Source organism: Elgaria multicarinata, chromosome 4, assembly GCF_023053635.1.
Source record: "Elgaria multicarinata webbii isolate HBS135686 ecotype San Diego chromosome 4, rElgMul1.1.pri, whole genome shotgun sequence".
Taxonomy (NCBI): Eukaryota; Metazoa; Chordata; class Lepidosauria; order Squamata; family Anguidae; genus Elgaria; species Elgaria multicarinata.
In genome coordinates this window covers 24,676,389-24,693,406 of record NC_086174.1, presented here as the reverse complement: position 1 = coordinate 24,693,406, position 17,018 = coordinate 24,676,389, and the positions used below count along the sequence as shown (strand labels likewise).

Below are 17,018 nucleotides of genomic sequence, written 5' to 3'. Positions count from 1 at the left end.
ATATAATTCCTACTCACAGAATTAAAGCACTTCCCTGTGGGAAATCAATTGCAACCTGTGTGGTTTTCCTTATTTATTTGTTTGCTTATTATATAATATTGATCTGTCGCTTTTGGGCTCTATGGCTCACAAGCATACTAAAACCAATAAAATCAGTTTGATTACTAAAAAAAAAATACCCATCAGCAACATCATAATAACAATTCCTCTAGGGATAAGGCAAAATAATTGGTATGATTAAACAAAATGGTTTAAACCATTTTCCTGAAGGCTGAGAGGAAAGGTGTTAAACTACAGGAGTTTTTGTAGCGCCTAGGCCTCACCACTGAAAAGGCCCTGTCATGTGTCCTCACCAAGCTCACCTGGTAAGAGCCTACGCAGAATATTTTACCAGGTGGGCAGGATCAGGCAGCTCTTCCAGTACTCTGCACTCAATCTGTATAAAGATAACAACCAGCACTTTTGCATTGGGCTCAGAAACATACCAGCAGCCAACGGAGATTGAATACTAATATAGTCTGCATAACAGGACCCTGTCAACAGCCTGCAGGAGCATTCTGAACCAACTGTAGTTTCAGAACACACCAATTTTTGTTTCCAAAGAAAGCACATTTATGTATTACACTGCTTAAGAACATAAGAAGAGCCATGCTGGATCAGACCAAGGGTCCATCTAGACCAGCACTCTGTTCACACAGTGGCCAACCAGCCATCGGCCAGGGACCAACAAAGCAGGACACGGTGCAACAGCACCCTCCCACCCATGATCCCCAGCAACTGGTGCACACAGGCTTACTGCCTCGAATACTGGAGATAGCACACAACCATCAGGGCTAGTAGCCATTGATAGCCATTGAGGTGTACACTTGCTAAGAACATGTGGCCCATTGCAACATGCCAGTGCATTTACATGTGATGAAATACATGTGTGGACAATTATCACCTTCAGTGTTTTACTACATACACATGGCATGCTGTTTCCTCCACAAAAGGGCTCTCCATGTAGGAATTTGGACACATTTGAAGCAACCCCAAGCAAACATTTCAAAATGCATTTTCTCCTCTATCCCCTGTATATCTGGCATTGAGATCAAAGGCTTCCAGACATCTTGGTAGGATTTCCAGAAATGAAGCACTGGGTGCCATCTTCCTTGAGTATGCCCCACATGATCGATTTTGGAGAAGCTAAATGAGGGTGGGGTGGTGGAAGATAATTAATCCTTTTGCAATAAAAAAAATGATCAGGATTTCGCACAGTGCTGTCACACCCAGGGCACACGGGTAAGATGGGGGCTTATGAAGTTCTCAGTGTGGGTTGTGCACCCTCCTCATAACCCTCCATGCAAATGATTATCAGCCCGTCCTTTGAGCTAGTTGTTATATTCTGGCCAGAAATACAAACAGTATAAACAGTACCTTCTTTCTGTTCACCCATCCCCTTCAATTTATAATTATTTTTTAAATTTTCAAATTGAGATGGGATTGGGTCATCTCATAAGGCTGATTGGTGGGAAATTCATGGCAGATAAAAGAACTTCTTCACACAGCACATAGTTAAACTATGGAATACGCTATCACAAGTAGTAGTGATGGCCACCAATTTGGATGGCTTTCAAAGGGGGGGGGGGTTAGCCAAATTCCTGGAGGAGAAAGCTATCAATGGCTAATAGTCCTGATGGCTATTTGCTACCTCAAGGAGCAGAGGCAGTATGTCCATGTGCTGGAGAACATGGGCTGTATGGCGCTATTGCACTCATGTCCTGCTTGTGCATTTCCTGCGGGCTTCTGTTTGGCCACTATGTGAACAGGATGCTGGACAGATTCTTGGTCTGATCCAGGAGGGCTCTTCTTAGGTCCTTATGGTATAGTAGTGAGATGGGATAATCGACATTTTTGTTGTTGTTTGATCTGCTAGGTAAAGTGTTTTGACAGTTCCCAGCTTCTAGCGGCGTTTAAGGGCACTGGGCGCCGCGATTTGTGTATATTGTGTGCTTCTTGCGATGTGCTCTGATTTGCAGTGTTATGGAGGAGGTTTGTCCTACCGCCCCCACTTGCCGTGGATCGTTTGCAATTTGGTTTAAAAACCTTGGCAATTGGTGGAAAGGTGGCGCAGTCACGATTTGAAATGAAACAAAACCCCAAAGCGGGGTGGGGGGAAGAGATGGGGATTTTAAAATTGCCCCCTTCTTGTGAAGGGGTGTGTGTGTGTTGGGAGGGAATCACGATTTGCCCAGCAGCCACCTTTTAGGGCGATGGCGGCGGCAGCGGCAGCGGCGGCGCCGACACCGCCGACGTTTGAAATCGGCGGCAGAGGAAACGCAGCCGGCGCACGCAGAGTGATGAGGGAGGAGGATTCCTGCCCAGGGATCTATTCAAAGTCACGACCCCCCTGCCCTGGAGAAAGCGGCGGAGGCTCACCCAAGGCTCTTCTCTCCTGGCTTGTGGTTGGGTCGCTGGCTGGTGATCACTTGAAGCGTATTGCTCCCCCAACAGGCAAAACTTTCTATTCACTCACTCACACACACACACACACACACACATATACACTGACGTCTTTTGCGCATTTCCTGCATTAGGGAGACAGACACAGAGCGAGGGAGAGAGCGAGAACGAGAGAGGTGGGGTAGTGCTTCTTTTAACCCAGCATCAGACGAGCTTAGGAAGCGGCACCAGCCATCCAGAAGGCGATTGGGGCGGGAGAGGTAGGGGAGGGGGGCGGTCGCGGTTCTGGTTGGAGAGGTTTGTTTTTGTTTTGTTTCGTTTTGCAATAGATCGCGGAAAGCTTTTTTTTCCGAGCCATCCTGTGGATTGCGCTCTGGATTTTTAAAAGAAGGATCGAATTAAACTCCCCGAGCGGTCCGATCCGGAACACTTTCTCCCCATGCATTGGAGTCGATCTCCTGGATCCTTGGCCTTGGAGGAGGAGGAGGCGGAGGAAGAGAAGGCGAGGAAGCTCCTGCAGCAACAGCAGCCGAGGCGGATGTAAGGCTCCCCAGGCTGTGTGATTTCCCCCCCACCCCTCAATCGGAAGGCTGTGAAGGAGGCAGGGCTGCTGGTTTGGTTGGGTGTTTCTGGGTGGGTTTCTCTCTCTCTTCCCCCCTTCCTTTCCTTTCCTCTCCCTCCCTCCTCTCCCCTCCTCTGTTGTTGCTGCTGCCGCCGCCGCCGCCGCCGCACAGACAAGACACCACTAGCGCGTGCAAGAGCTTCGGATTGCTCTTGTGTGTGTGCGTGTGTCCGCGCCGAAGACTGATCCAGGATTATGATCTAAAAAGCAAAGGAAAAACGGAGGAGGCGGCGGAGGAGCCGTGGGGGGGAAAAAGAACGTCTGTTTCTGTATCCACCCTCCGAGGATCTTTGGATTGGGCTCGGATTGCATTTTGGATTTCTGCAAGCAGGGACGAACCCCCCTCCCCTTCCCTCCCCTCCTGTCCCCTCATCGTTTGTCCGTTAAAAAACACACGGGCAAAGAAATTTCTATTTATCGATCTATGCGTGTGTTTGTGTGTGTGTATGTATATATGCATGTATTCACTGGGTGTCGCAAGAGGAAAGGCTAAAGAGCCATAGGTAGCAAAAAAGCAACAAAAAAGGAGCCCCTACTCTAAGCCTGCACACCCTGTCCCCCTCCCTCCCTGCCTCAAACCTGCCTTCTTATTTATTGGAGAAATCTCCCAGGATCCCTCCTCACTCCAGAGTGTGCTTAATCCCAGGGAAAAAGTGAAGCCATCTAACCATGGTGGTTTTCAATGGCATGCTGAAAATTAAAATCTGCGAAGCGGTGAATCTGAAACCCACACCTTGGTCACTGAGGCATGCCGTGGGTCCCAGGCCACAGACCTTTCTGCTGGACCCTTACATTGCCCTCAACGTGGACGATTCCCGGATTGGGCAGACCTCCACCAAGCAGAAAACCAACAGTCCTGCCTGGAACGATGAATTCGTGACTGACGTTTGCAATGGCAGGAAGATTGAGATGGCTGTTTTCCATGATGCCCCCATTGGGTACGACGATTTTGTGGCTAACTGTACGATCCAGTTCGAGGACTTGCTGCAGAACGGGAGCCGCCACTTTGAGGATTGGGTGAGTGTCCAGACCGTGCGCGCATCTGTGCCTGTCTGGCTTTTATGTGGCTTTGAGCTGGATGCTCTTGGTTTGACAGATGTGTCGGCGACATGACATGCCTTGGGTGGATGGCTTTGTTGATGCTCAGGCAGGTGGCTGAGCCATGCATGAGGATGGTGCGAGATGAGGTTTTCAGATCTGCCATGTGTGAATGAAGGCATGCTAAAAACAAAACAAAACTAAAAGGTCCGAATCCTAACTGTTACTGGTTTTATTTTCACATGGCACTCGCCCGAGAGACATGAGTATCCCCAGGTGCACCATTGCTTTAAGTACACAAAACAGCAACCAGCTGAATGTTCCACTTCCTGAGCTTAAGAGAACAGGTATCACCTCTGCTGCCTCAATGCCATTGGGCTCATGTTGCCTTTTGATTGTAACAATGTCACACTTGGCCAGGTCAGGACTTGAATCTAGGCAGTCTTTCGCCATAACAGCTCTGCTCTTTTACCTTGGTGGCAAAACCAATGGCAAGATACTTTTCTGCCCATCTCTGCATCTTTGTGCCCATGCATACAGAGACAGCACCTAATCCCAAGCAGCACTGGCTATATTGGTGAAAGAACAGCCCCCGATTCTGAGATAAGGTATCCGGATTCTGAGATTTCTTGGGTTGCTGCTTTCTGTGGCCTGCACGATGGGCAGATTTGGCTGTATGTGCTTGAAAAGCATCTTGATGTTTACAGTTTCCCCACAAAGTATATATCTAGTAACTCAGGATGTCATGATGCAACAAGGCTGGTAGGTGGCAAAGTTTAAAGGCCACTGTAGAGTGTCTGGGACCATCTATAACTAAGACAGCATGACAACCAGGTTTAGAAATAGTGTTTACACTAAACCAATGAAACACTCTGATTTCAGATGGAGAGATGGGTAAGGTAGAGACTATTTATATGGCCCCAGAGATTCTTCTTGGGGTGATTTCAGGAATGGGACTTGGTCCTGTGAGTCCCCTCTGCTCTGGCTGTGAGTAGAAAGTAATGAAGTGGGAGACCCTGCATGTATTTTACTATGAGATCCCCCCCCCCCCCCCGTTGACAGGTAACCTTCTACCCACTGCAGGTAGAGTAGGGGGAGTGAACATGTGAGCTTGAGGTCTAATCCCAGGTAGACCCCTGGAAACAATGTAAAATCTTAACATTGAAGTGTGCACTTCTATGATTTTTGGGTTAGGATTTATTATTTTTCATCATTGTTTTATTTTATCATATGGTTTTGCATTTTGTTGTACGTTGCCTTGAGAGGACCTGAAAAGGTGGTTTTTAAAGAATTAACAGAAATAAATACACAGCATGAGAAGGTAAATATAATTGACTTTAAGAGAACAGCTGTGATGTTTGGTCATAGAAACACCTTAGTAGTGGCTATGTGTATTCTTGTTTTAATTTTCTATGTTAGATTCCCCCATGTACCTTTAAACTAGTTCTGTGTTGTAAGCAAAAATAAAATTTTAAAAAGTGGACATCTGATCAGAATATTCTGAGTCCCAGGGATTATGCCAGTGGTATAAGAACTGAATGTGTTCAACCTTTGGCCCCAATCCTCAAGCCATTTTCCCTGGAATTATCTCTATTCATTCAGTGATTTTTCTACTGAAATAAGTTATTTTAGGATTATACAGCTTTTGGACAAAAAAGATGAGAGCAGGAGAAAGTTAAAGCTAGGAACAAGTGTTCAGATTTTGTAGATTTCTTGAGCGCCAGTATTTGTAGTGGGATAATGGAAGTAACCCCAATGCTCCATTATTATGGTATGTGCAAATATATTTTATTAGTCACTTGCAAAAGCCATTATTGTCATGATTAAGTATTTATACGGCCCATTTGATGTCCAAAGTAGTTTGCCGTCTTTAGCCTCATAATCACCCTGTGCTGGGTCATCGCCATTCCCATGTTACAGATGGGGAACTGAAACCAGGGATGCTTCCAGAAGAGGCTTTTATTGAGCGATTGTCCTGCCTTTTCATGGATTGGCAGAGGGTGGGGCGCCGATGATGACATCTTCAATTTGTAGGTGTCCTGTGTTTTCCCACCACTTCTTCTGACGTTTTTACTAGAGAAAACTGGTTTAGGAGGAAAAGGTGGAATACATGCAGAATGGCTTATGATTGATAGCACTAGGAGCTGTTCATCTGGAAGCACCCAGAGCAGGGAGAGAGATTAGGGCATTGACTGAGGTTGGCTGTGTGCGATCAGCCCAGTTCATCTACCTGGAACACATTTGCTCCACAGATGCCTTCAGGTCCAGCCCTAAGATAAATAGCACCTTGGGTGAGGAGTGCCTTTGGTGTCCTACCACCCGTGTAGTCTGTTTTGCAGGGCCACCCAAAGGATTTATGGGGCCTGGTGTAGGTGTGACGTCCATCGAGAACAATGTTGCTCAAAACCTTGATCTCTCAGCCACTGTGCTACAGTTTGCACAAGCCAAAGTTCGAAAAGGCACATTCTGAGTAGTGGCAGGGCACTATATGCAACATAGCAGAACAATCACAGGTTTTGCTTATAGGTTTTGTTTTGGTAAGCATTCTTTTTTTATTTTTTCTTTAGAATATCCATGATCTTTTCTCTAAAAATAATAGAGATACATAAAAAAAAGGTATCCAGGTGACCTCTTACAGCTTATGGCATTATTGTATTGTTATCTGTACAGTGCTTGTAGTGTTTACAGTATTTGAAGTGCTAACTGCTTGGTAACCTAGCCTCAAAGTAAAGCTGTATTCCACTGACTTTTACCCAGCACAAACAATATCAAAGTGAAAATTGAAAAAGAAACATTTTAAAGCTAACTGTAGGCATACCATGTTTGTAGTTGGTACAACCCGTAGAACCTTGAAAAACGGTTACAGACACTTGCTTTTTGCCATCCAAGCTCACTGAGGACAGGACATTAAAAAAGCACAGTCAATGAACTCAGCTTGGTGCCCCCCTCAGCTCAGCTTGGCATCCCTCCTCAGCTCGGCAGCCTGGGCGACTGTCCAACTTGCCCGCCCCTAAGGCTGGCCCTGGATGCATGTGCCAACCTTTGCGCTTTACAGTGCCCAGAAAGTAAGTTCCTCCAAGTAGGGTGTCATTGAGCATAGGCTTGTAGCCCTTCAGCAGATGTTTCCAGCTGGTGTACCTGCAAATGAACATGAGACTGTCTCTGGGTGAAGACAGGCAGACGTTTTGTGGTGGAAGTGGTTTGAGCACACATACTTGCTGCCCTGCAAATAAATGTCTCAGACTGCTGCAAATGAGGATCTAGTTACTTCCACCGTCTTCAACCTTGTAACAGAGCATTGGCCTATTTAGTTCAGTGCTGTCTGCTGTTCGACCAAGGATGGCCTTTACGAGATCTCACACTTTTCCTGGTCATGTTACCAGATATCCATTCTTTTTAACTGGAGATCCCTGGAATTGAACCTGTGTTCTACCACCCCCAAATTTGCAGCCATGCTGGATTCATCTCCTTTCTGGCCTAGGTAGCTGTGAACCAGCTATCAGAGTCCTTGTAAGCTATCACCACCCCAAAACCAACTGAAAGAAACAAATTCCCCTTTGAACCACATCATCCTTGGAGTTCAGATTTCCCCAAACAGCAAGGATTAATGCATTCATAGCATTATTGTTTGCAGACGATATATCAATACACAGACATAAGAAATGTCTACTTTCTGCCCTTATTCATATGGCAGAGCTAAAGTATGGAACGGACATAAGAAGCCGCCTTTTACTGAGTCAGTCCATCGGGCCAGTATTGTCAATACTGACTATTTATTTTATTTATTTATTACATTTTTATACCGCCCGATAGCCGAAGCTCTCTGGGCGGTTCACAAAAATCAAAATCATGAAGAGCATAAAAACAACCAACAATCTAAAAACACAAATACAAGATACAATATAAGAAGTCCCCAAGTTTTCAGGCAGGAGTTCTTCCAGCCCTATCGGAGATGCTAGGGATTGAACCTGGAACCTTCTGCATTCAAAGCAGGTGCTCTGCCACTGAGCCACAGCCTTCTCTTCTGGAACTGGGTTAGTTCAGGTTTATCTGTGTCATGTTTTCATTTGACATGAAGCATGGAGAAACGAATGGGGAAGCCAAATGCCATCATAGTTCAGTTTTAACTTTTTGCAGAGTGACTTGCAGCGCCATCCTGCAGATGCTTTCTTAGCCAAAGATTGCAGCCCAAATTCAACATACTTAGTGTTCTAACTAAAAGGATATTAACTTTGGAAAAAGGAAGTGATGGCAGAAGAAATTTTTGGGAATACATAGGGAACTTTGTTAGGCTCATATTGAGAGGTCCTAGGGCAGAGATGGGGAACTCCTGGTCATTCAGATGTTAATAGGCTACAGTTCCCATCATCCCTCACCATTCGCCATAGTAGCTAGAACTGATGGGAATTGCACTCCCCAAACATCTGGAGGGCCCTACGTTCCCCACCCATGTCCTAAGGCATGGTCTGAAGGCACATGATGCAGCCACCTTGCTGAACTCTGGGAACTCCATGTACATTGCCTTGATTTCCATGATGAAAGAAAGGTGAGATATAAATCTATCAATCAATCAGAGCTGCTTCATACATTATACAGAGCCAAATCTGGTGCTGGGGAACTGAGAGAAATCCCAGCTCCAAGAGATGTGTAACTGTATGCTACCATATCAACATTTCACATTTTTAGGTGTACCCTTAAAAAAATACCTGTACACATAATGATAAAGCGTGAAAAGTGGCCTTAAGCAAATACCCGTTGATACTCCTATAAAGAAACAGAAAGCAAAACAACTGCATTGACAATTTTAAAAAGAGGTCATAGTGCGAACAGAATTCACCTTTGCTTTTTTAATGAGGGAGCAGAAAGGAGAAATGTACATGTGCCAAAACACCAGACATATAATCTAACTTCATTAATATATTTTATTTATTTATTTATTGTATTTCTATACAGCCCAATAGCCAAAGTTCTCTGGGCAGTTAACAAAAATTAAGACCATGAAAACCATTCAAAATATAAAACAAACAATGGTATAAAAACACAGTATAAAATACAATATAAAAGCACAACCAGGATAAAACTGAGCAGTAATGCAGAGGTTAATACAGATTTAAATACAGATTTAAAACAGCAAAGTTAAAAATTAAGTTGACAAACTCTTAAAATACTGAGAAAATAAAAAAGGTCTTCACTTGGCATCTAAAAGAATATAATGTAAGTGCCAGGCGAACCTCTCTAAGGAACTCATTCCACAGCTGGGGTGCCACAGCAGAGAAGGCCCTCCTCCTGGTAGCCAACTGCCTCACTTCCGGGCGTTCCTTCAGATAGCCTGGCCTCAAGCCATTTAGGGCTTTGAATGTTAATACCAGCACTTTGATTATAGTCCCCTGTCGAGTGCTGTTGCCATTCTCAGGTGTTGAAAGAGGAAAAAGTACCTGTTTTTCAGATCTATAATTGAAATGAGCTATTGCTTTTTCCTGACTGGCTTCTTGAATGCTTGAAAGTGAAAGAATCACCATCATCATCATTTGGATAAACCCATTCCTAATCTCTGTTTAGTATGGGATGTAATTGGCATAAAATCAGGAGAATAAAATATATGTCTAAAAGTTTCAAGGTGTTTTTTAAAAACATTTAAGTCCTGAATATTAATAGTTACAATGACAATAGTTCAGTTAATAGTTAGTTCACCTTGGAAGACTCTATTGTAACTTAAACCATCTTGTTACATCTCTGAACCGCAGGTTCTTTGAGCCTTATCTACTCATTGCCACTTTCCATCTTATTCCTTGACTATCATGTGCTTGACATGTGCAGGTGATACACTTGTCCATTGCCCCCATATGTGCTTGTGAACATGTGTATCCCTTCAGTTGCATAATGGACAAGCAGCATAAATTGGCCCATAGGAACATATATTTTTAAAATTAATCTTGACACTTCATATATCCTCTTATAAATATTCCAAATAAAGAACAAATATCTGGAATATTACATCCCCCTGCTTGCTTTAAACACCTCATGACTGTTTAATATGCTCCCAAGTTCTGTTTCACCCATTTATTGTTAGTGCTCATTTTAATTTATTGTTAGTTTTTTAAAAAAATTATACTGTATTTCTTTGTAACCACTGAAGAGCTGTTTGTCAGTGCAGAGTTAGACAATGCTGGCCGTGTTCAGACAACATGCCATGGCTTAATACCAAAATGCAGTCTGCACGTTGTGTCTTCAACCTCAACTCGGGGGATTGTCAGTTCATGAGAATCATGAGTGTGTGGGTAATGCGAGGGTTGTTTAACCAAGACCATATGCAGCCTTGGATTTCTGTTTTTTCTTCTTTTAAATTTTGTTTAACTGTTTTATTCTGTTTTTATTTTCATTTTATCTTGTATACCGCTCCAAAAATTTTCAATGGGGAGCAGTATATAAATATTCTAAATAATAAATAAATAAGAACATGGGTTCTGTGAGGATTGTTTGACCCACAGTGGGCTGCGGTGTCATTGCGAACAGACCTACTGATCTGGTTTTCATAATCAAAACATCACATTGAATGCCATTTTTTGGTAGAAAAGTGGGATGTAAATCAAATAAATAAATAAGCCAAGATAACACGCTGCTGTCAGATGGTTTGTTGTGAGCCGAGCGTGTGACAGGTGCAGTTGGTATAATCACTACCTGGCCATGACTTATGTTGTCTGAACCTGGGTGGCATGGCTTGTTGAAGGGTTAAACAATCCTCAGATAACTCATGAACTGTTGTAGGTTAAGTGTCATCACATGCCATAGCTCACAACAAGCCACAGTGGCTTGTTTTAAACATGCGAGATAGGCCTAGTGTCAGATTTGGTGTAAGGCTATGTTCCAAGATCTTCTATCTGGTTTGCATGAATGTGATCTTTTTTCAGTACCCAAAGAGGAACATTGTAACCTATCTTCTTATGACTTGTATTTAGCATGTTGATTCTCTGATGTGGTACATCTGCTATCCTCAAGCATAATGCCTGTATTTACTGCTTCCAAGACTGCATTTTGGTATTACAATGGAATTGCTAAAATCCAAAATATATTGGGAACATATCCTATCAGCATATTAATAGCTTGATTACATTCTGCAGTAAAATGAGGATAATTATCAGTAGCATTTACAAGCAAATGCTATTCTTTATTTGTGAATGTTGGCACTAAAGGGAGATTACCAATTGTAATGTATTCTGGAACAATTGTTAGCAAGCCCATATGTAGAGATGCCATCTGAGTCAATTCTGCATATTAAAAGGAATGCTGCATTGTTTTTGAGAGGGAGAAGATGCAGCCCTTATGTAGTTAGTCATTTCTCCTGCTTTGGTTGTCGTAATTCATTACACATATTTTAATATGCTGCTCAAGACAGTGGTTGTTAACCTTTTAAGGCCCAAGAGCTCTTGCATTCCAATCAGCAATGTAAGACTGCACTGTTAATTTGTTAACATATATTTTCTGTCCTCTTCCTTTAGATGTATTTTTTTCTTCCTTCCTTCTTTCCTTGGGTGAGTTAGAATGCGTCTCCTTTTCAATGCACTGATTTAAATGTAGTCTCTACCCATATTGAGTGCTCTTTGTGCATGCTGTAAGGAGAAAAAGGAAGGTGTTTATGGGCAGGCAATACACGCCCTCTGCCTTTCACCTATGTGGTTATAGATATGTGTCTCCCCGTCTCCAGTGCTTAAACATCAGAGTTCTACATCTCCCTTCCAGGAAGCCAAGTTCTGCACCAAGCACCACTAAAGTGTGTGATCTGTATGAATTATGCAAAATTAATAAAAATTGTACGTATTTGGTTACTTTTCTGTTTTTTGTTCTTCTGTAGGAAGATGCTGGGTATATTTCCCTCTATTATGACAGTGATGTAGAACAATTCCATGGTTACAGAGCAAGCGCTTGCGACAATACGCATGTACAGTGCTAGGAATCATGATAGCAACTGTTGTATTCCTAGGACATGCAGGCACAAGGCAATTTTCCTTTCCCACTCTGGAATATTCAGCCATCCACCAAATATTACAGTTCTTTATCAATTACACTGGCTACATCATATCTGCATCTCATAGAGCATTATCAGTGAGAGGCTTTGTGCACAATGATTGCTCCTGTGTAACAGATGATTAATGGTGGGTTGGGGCAGAGCGAGGAAGGTTTGCATGCTTACAGCAACAGCTATTCATTTCTGAAAACAGTCGTTAGAAAAATGGTTAATTTTGACACTGATGTGTCTTTTCTTTTTTAGACCTGGCGTCAGGTTTTCAGAGTTGGAGGATGTTTCTAGAGAGTTGGAACACAAGCTTTAAAAGGCTTGGTGTTCATGAGCTACAGAATGGCTAGGAAAGCCAGCACTCAAGAGTAGGGCAAAGGTTGCTAAAGGATTGCAGGTTACAAGCCTTCACCATCTGCCTATCAAAGAGCCTCGCAAAGATTGAAGACATAGAGGCTGTAATCCTGTGCACATACTTGCAGACTGAGGTGGCTTAAAGACCCCTGGCTTTCATGGAATGTGAACGGCCCCAACAAGTGCAGCCATAGTGTGTGTGTGTGTGTGTGTGTGCGCGCAAATCAGCAAAAATCAACTTCACCAAAGTTCTCTGAATTCCATTTCAAAACTCGTTCTGACTCGATTTTCTTTTCACCTGAAAATCCAAACAAATTTTTGGCCATATTTTTTCCAAATGTATGCATCAATGGTGTACATCTTCAAAATGTATGCATTCTTCTCCCATTGATTAAAGTATATTTGTGTGCATTTTTCAAAAGTACACATATTTATACACATTTTTAATGTATGCATGCTGTCAAACACATTTTTTTGTGAGTCTGTGAATGTGAGTCTGCAGTGTGAGTCTGTGAATCACATTGCAAAACTTTGAAATTAATCCATGGTGTTATGTGTGAACAAGCCCATAGTATTCTGTTGGAAAATCTAAAGCAATTGTTTATCATAGCATATACAATTCTAGCTAAGGAGTGGAAATATCCTCACTCCCACCCCCTATTGGAGCTAATCAGAAAAATTGCAGAACAATGGGAAGTTGTCAAATTAGCAGCAGCGATAGAAATCTGTAAAGATGCAAATGCTTTTTAGAAAGCTGGAAAGCAGTGTTGCAGAATATTCAAAGTACAGGCAGGCTCTGATAAGATAAGACTATGGTTATAAAATATTGTCCAGTTGAAATTAGATTTAACGACATGCTCCGAATGTTTGAGTTATGTGTATAAGCCTCACAGGGTTGTTGTTGTGAGGATAAAATGGAGAGGAGGAGGATTATATATGCAGCCTTGGGCTCCTTGGAGGAAAGAAGGCAGGATATAAGTGCAACAATAAATAAATAAAAAGTTGAAATTTTGTAGTGCTGTATTCTTATTTGGTCCTTTTCATATATTTGTCTGGTTTTGCCCAGGAGTGGGCAACTTGTGGCTCTCCAGATGTTTTTGCCTACAACCTCTATGAGCACTCAACATGAACAACCAAACTTGCCTAGTATAAGACCATTTTCTATGAGTGTGTTCAAACAAGACACTACCTCATGGTTAGGCTGCTAACCCTTTTGCAGCAAATGGTTAGTGAGTGTGTTTAAACCATGGTTATGTAGTCACCATGCTTAAGAATGGTTCACACAACCTGCTAACTCGTGGTTCACACAGCACTAAGCCATAATATTTAGCTCAAAAATGCCTAACAACCATGGCTTAGCATGTTGTCTGAACACAGTCTATATGAGCTGCAAACTCCATAGTTCAGTGCTGCATACTGCTGCAACACTGCTATTTCCACCATTACCAGGGTAATGCGAGAACCCCTCCAGCTACAGGCAAGGAGGGAATCCATATCACCAGCCTCACAGCCCTGCAGAAATTGGGTTAATGCTGCTGATACAGGGAAAAGCTTATCCCACACTGGCTGTAGCATTCTTAGTTATATAGCTGACCACAAGGCAGACAAGCTTAAAGTTCAGGCAAATGCAGAAGTAGTCCAGATAACAGCCACAGGCACTCAGTCCAATATATGGACTCAGGCAAAGCAGGAGTGGTGAAACACACAAAGGGTCAAACAGTGAGGCAGTCTAGTACATACATAATCCAGTAGTAGAGTCAAACAGAGGTCCAAGGTCATAGCACAGAGGTTCAGGAACAAGGCATGGTCAGGAGACACAGCCAAAGAAAATGATAAGACTTTGTTTCCATCAAAGAGAAAGCTCTCACTGCTGGCTTTTATTCACAAAGGCTGCTGAGCCCCACCCAGACTCAGCTGCTGTCCATCAGAGTTCTACTCAGGAGGAGTTGCTTTCTCCCAAGGAGACCATTTTTACAACCAAGCACTCCTCCTTACAGGAGGCCTACTGGCTTGTTGGTTGATGCGACAACGCTCCTGGGGGTCGGGGTTGCTCAGCCTCTGCTCCAGAGTCAGAGTCCTCTCCTACTGTCAGGGAAGGACCTGGAGCCGTCTCCCCCAAAGGCCCAGGCTTCTCCTGGTCTTTTGCCAGGACTTGATGTGGTGTCTCCGTGGTTTCTGGGGACTCTGCTTCTTCCTCTGAGGAGGATTCTTCTAGCAGGGGCATGATAAATCTGCAATGTAGCCTCTTCTTATGTAAACAGGATCATGGCAGACAAACCAGAACACTTGCCAGGGTTGTGAGTGCTGGGTTAGGGGTGTAACTGTCACGGCTTCCTGTCTACTCAAGAGCTGAAACAAGTAGCTCAAGCAGCTCCCAGGATGGATGAACTCCGCTTCCCAGATCCTCGTGAATCAGTGTTTATCCATCTCATGTAAGCTGTTTGTATGTACTGACTTAACGTGACAAGTTTAAGCCGTGCATGCGAATCATGCTGTGTGTATTGAAGTCATGAAATAAGCAGATGGGGGGGTGGGGGGCTCGGAAGACGCTTCTCCCCTGGGGCACCATTTGGTCTAAGACAGGGGGACATAGCCTCTTTCAGCCTGAGGAACAAATTCCATTTTGGAGGAGCTTTCGAAGACTCCACTTCAATGGTGGATGAAGCCAAAGGCAAAAGGAGGCAGAGCAAAAATACGAAAAATCTTTATTATTATTATTTATTGCATTTATATCCCACCTTTTTTCCTCCAAGGAACCCCAAGTCGGCGTACATAATCCTCCTCCTCTCCATTCTATCCTCACAGCAACAACACTGTGAGGTTGGTTGGGCTGAGAGTCTGGTCACCCAGTGGGTTTCCAATTCCATGGCCGAGTGGGGACTAGAATCTGGATCTCCTGACTCCCAGTCCAACACTTCAGCCACTACACCACACTGGCTAATCTCATTTAGGTTAAATGAGGGTCATTTCGACCTTTTAGAATGGGAGGAAATGCACAAAAGCCAGGAAACCAGGAAACAATCAAAGGTTGGGTTGAAGAAGATGAGACCAAGAGAAGGGGGAGTGGTCCTTGGGGAAAACGTGGGAGGCTGGATTGGGACCCCACGAGGGCCAGATTTTGCCACAGGACCTGAAATACTGCATTCCTGGCTAGGGCCAGCCCTGGCCATGTGTCCCTATTGATATCCCAGTGACATGAGGAAGAGCCATGTTGTAGCACCTCCCACACTGCTGCAGTTATTAAAAAAAAACAACCCCACTCTAAGTGGCCTTATGTAAGCCACTGTTTCTCACCTCCAGCTTCCTGCGTTGGATAGATAATATAGATAGATAGACAAATGGATAGATAATATTCTAGCTAACAGGGTTGCTGTAACGATGACTGAGGCCACAGCTAGACCTAAGGTTTATCCTGGGATCATCCAGGGTTCGACCCTGCCTGAGCACTGGATCCCCTGTGTGTCACCTAGATGAACAGGTTTGACCCCTGGACAATCCAGGGATAAACCTTAGGTCTAGCTACGGCCTGAGATACTATTTGCGAAGTATTTTGAGTATTAAAACTGAAAAAAAAATATCCACACTATATAAATGTCACCTGAACATCCATTGTGCAGATCTAGACGGTTGTCCGTCTCCCCTTTACTCCTGTATTATTTTAAGCTGTGCTGTTCTGTATCAGACTTTTTAGCTTTTCTAAATGATGCGGGTGTTCCTTGCAAAGCATACAGATAAATGGAGTTGTACTGTAGCACAGTACTGGTTCCTTGGCGGAGTTACCCCTGCCTGCTTTTCACACACCCTCTTCCTCTGGGCCTGATCTGCACAGCCGTCCAGGGGGAATGAGCAAGGCAAATAGAGGTTACTGCCCCCTTCTTATTGCTGTGATTACCAAACCACTCAGAGAGGACAATTGAACAGAAAGTGACAGCACAGAAGAAGAACAATCCCAGCGGCTCTAAGGATTGGCAAAGGAACCACTTCTGGGGCCTTGACCGGTGCCCAGCACTGCCGACCTCTGGACACTGGTCTTTCTGAAGCAGCAGTGGAACTGTCCAAATTGAGTCCTCCTTAGAGGGGAAAGGAGAGCTTCTGCAGTGCAAATGTGCTCACATTGCTTGCTTGAATTGGAGTGAGATATCACAGGTTTTCCTAGTACATTCCTCTGGTTTCTGTGAAAGAATGCAATAAAGCTACACTTAAGCTTTATATGCTGGCCTGAATTTAAACACTGTCTAAACAAGGGGCCTTCCAAACTCAAAATATTTGGGGGAGGAGTGGGGGGGGGAAGCTAGCAAGGATTTTTGGCAATCATGTGATTCCCCCCCTTCTTTCTGTACTTCTTTTCCGCATTCTTGCTGGCTCTGAATGACTTTCGACGAGGCCCTATCCTTTCAAACTGGCCTGTTTTTCTCTGCTTGATGTTTTAAGCGATAGGAAAAGTATTGCTTAATCACATTTCATTGCTGTGAAGATATCTGTGGCTTCGACTGCACGGCTGTGGCATCTCTGCGTGAGCAAAGATGGGTCATGCCCTAACTTGGCAGTTAA

General features: G+C 43.8%; 1 protein-coding gene across 2 annotated transcripts in view; it reads left to right on the top strand.

The window, feature by feature from the left end:
- The first annotated feature begins 2,418 nt into the window (after window positions 1-2,418).
- The window catches only part of PRKCE (protein kinase C epsilon), a 375,307-nt gene continuing 360,707 nt past the window's right edge, over window positions 2,419-17,018 (top strand). For both annotated transcript variants that reach the window (XM_063123966.1, XM_063123967.1), the window contains exon 1: window positions 2,419-4,081. In XM_063123966.1, the coding sequence (XP_062980036.1) occupies window positions 3,734-4,081 (348 nt within the window). In that variant the 5' untranslated portion in view covers window positions 2,419-3,733. The remainder of the gene's footprint in view (window positions 4,082-17,018) is intronic.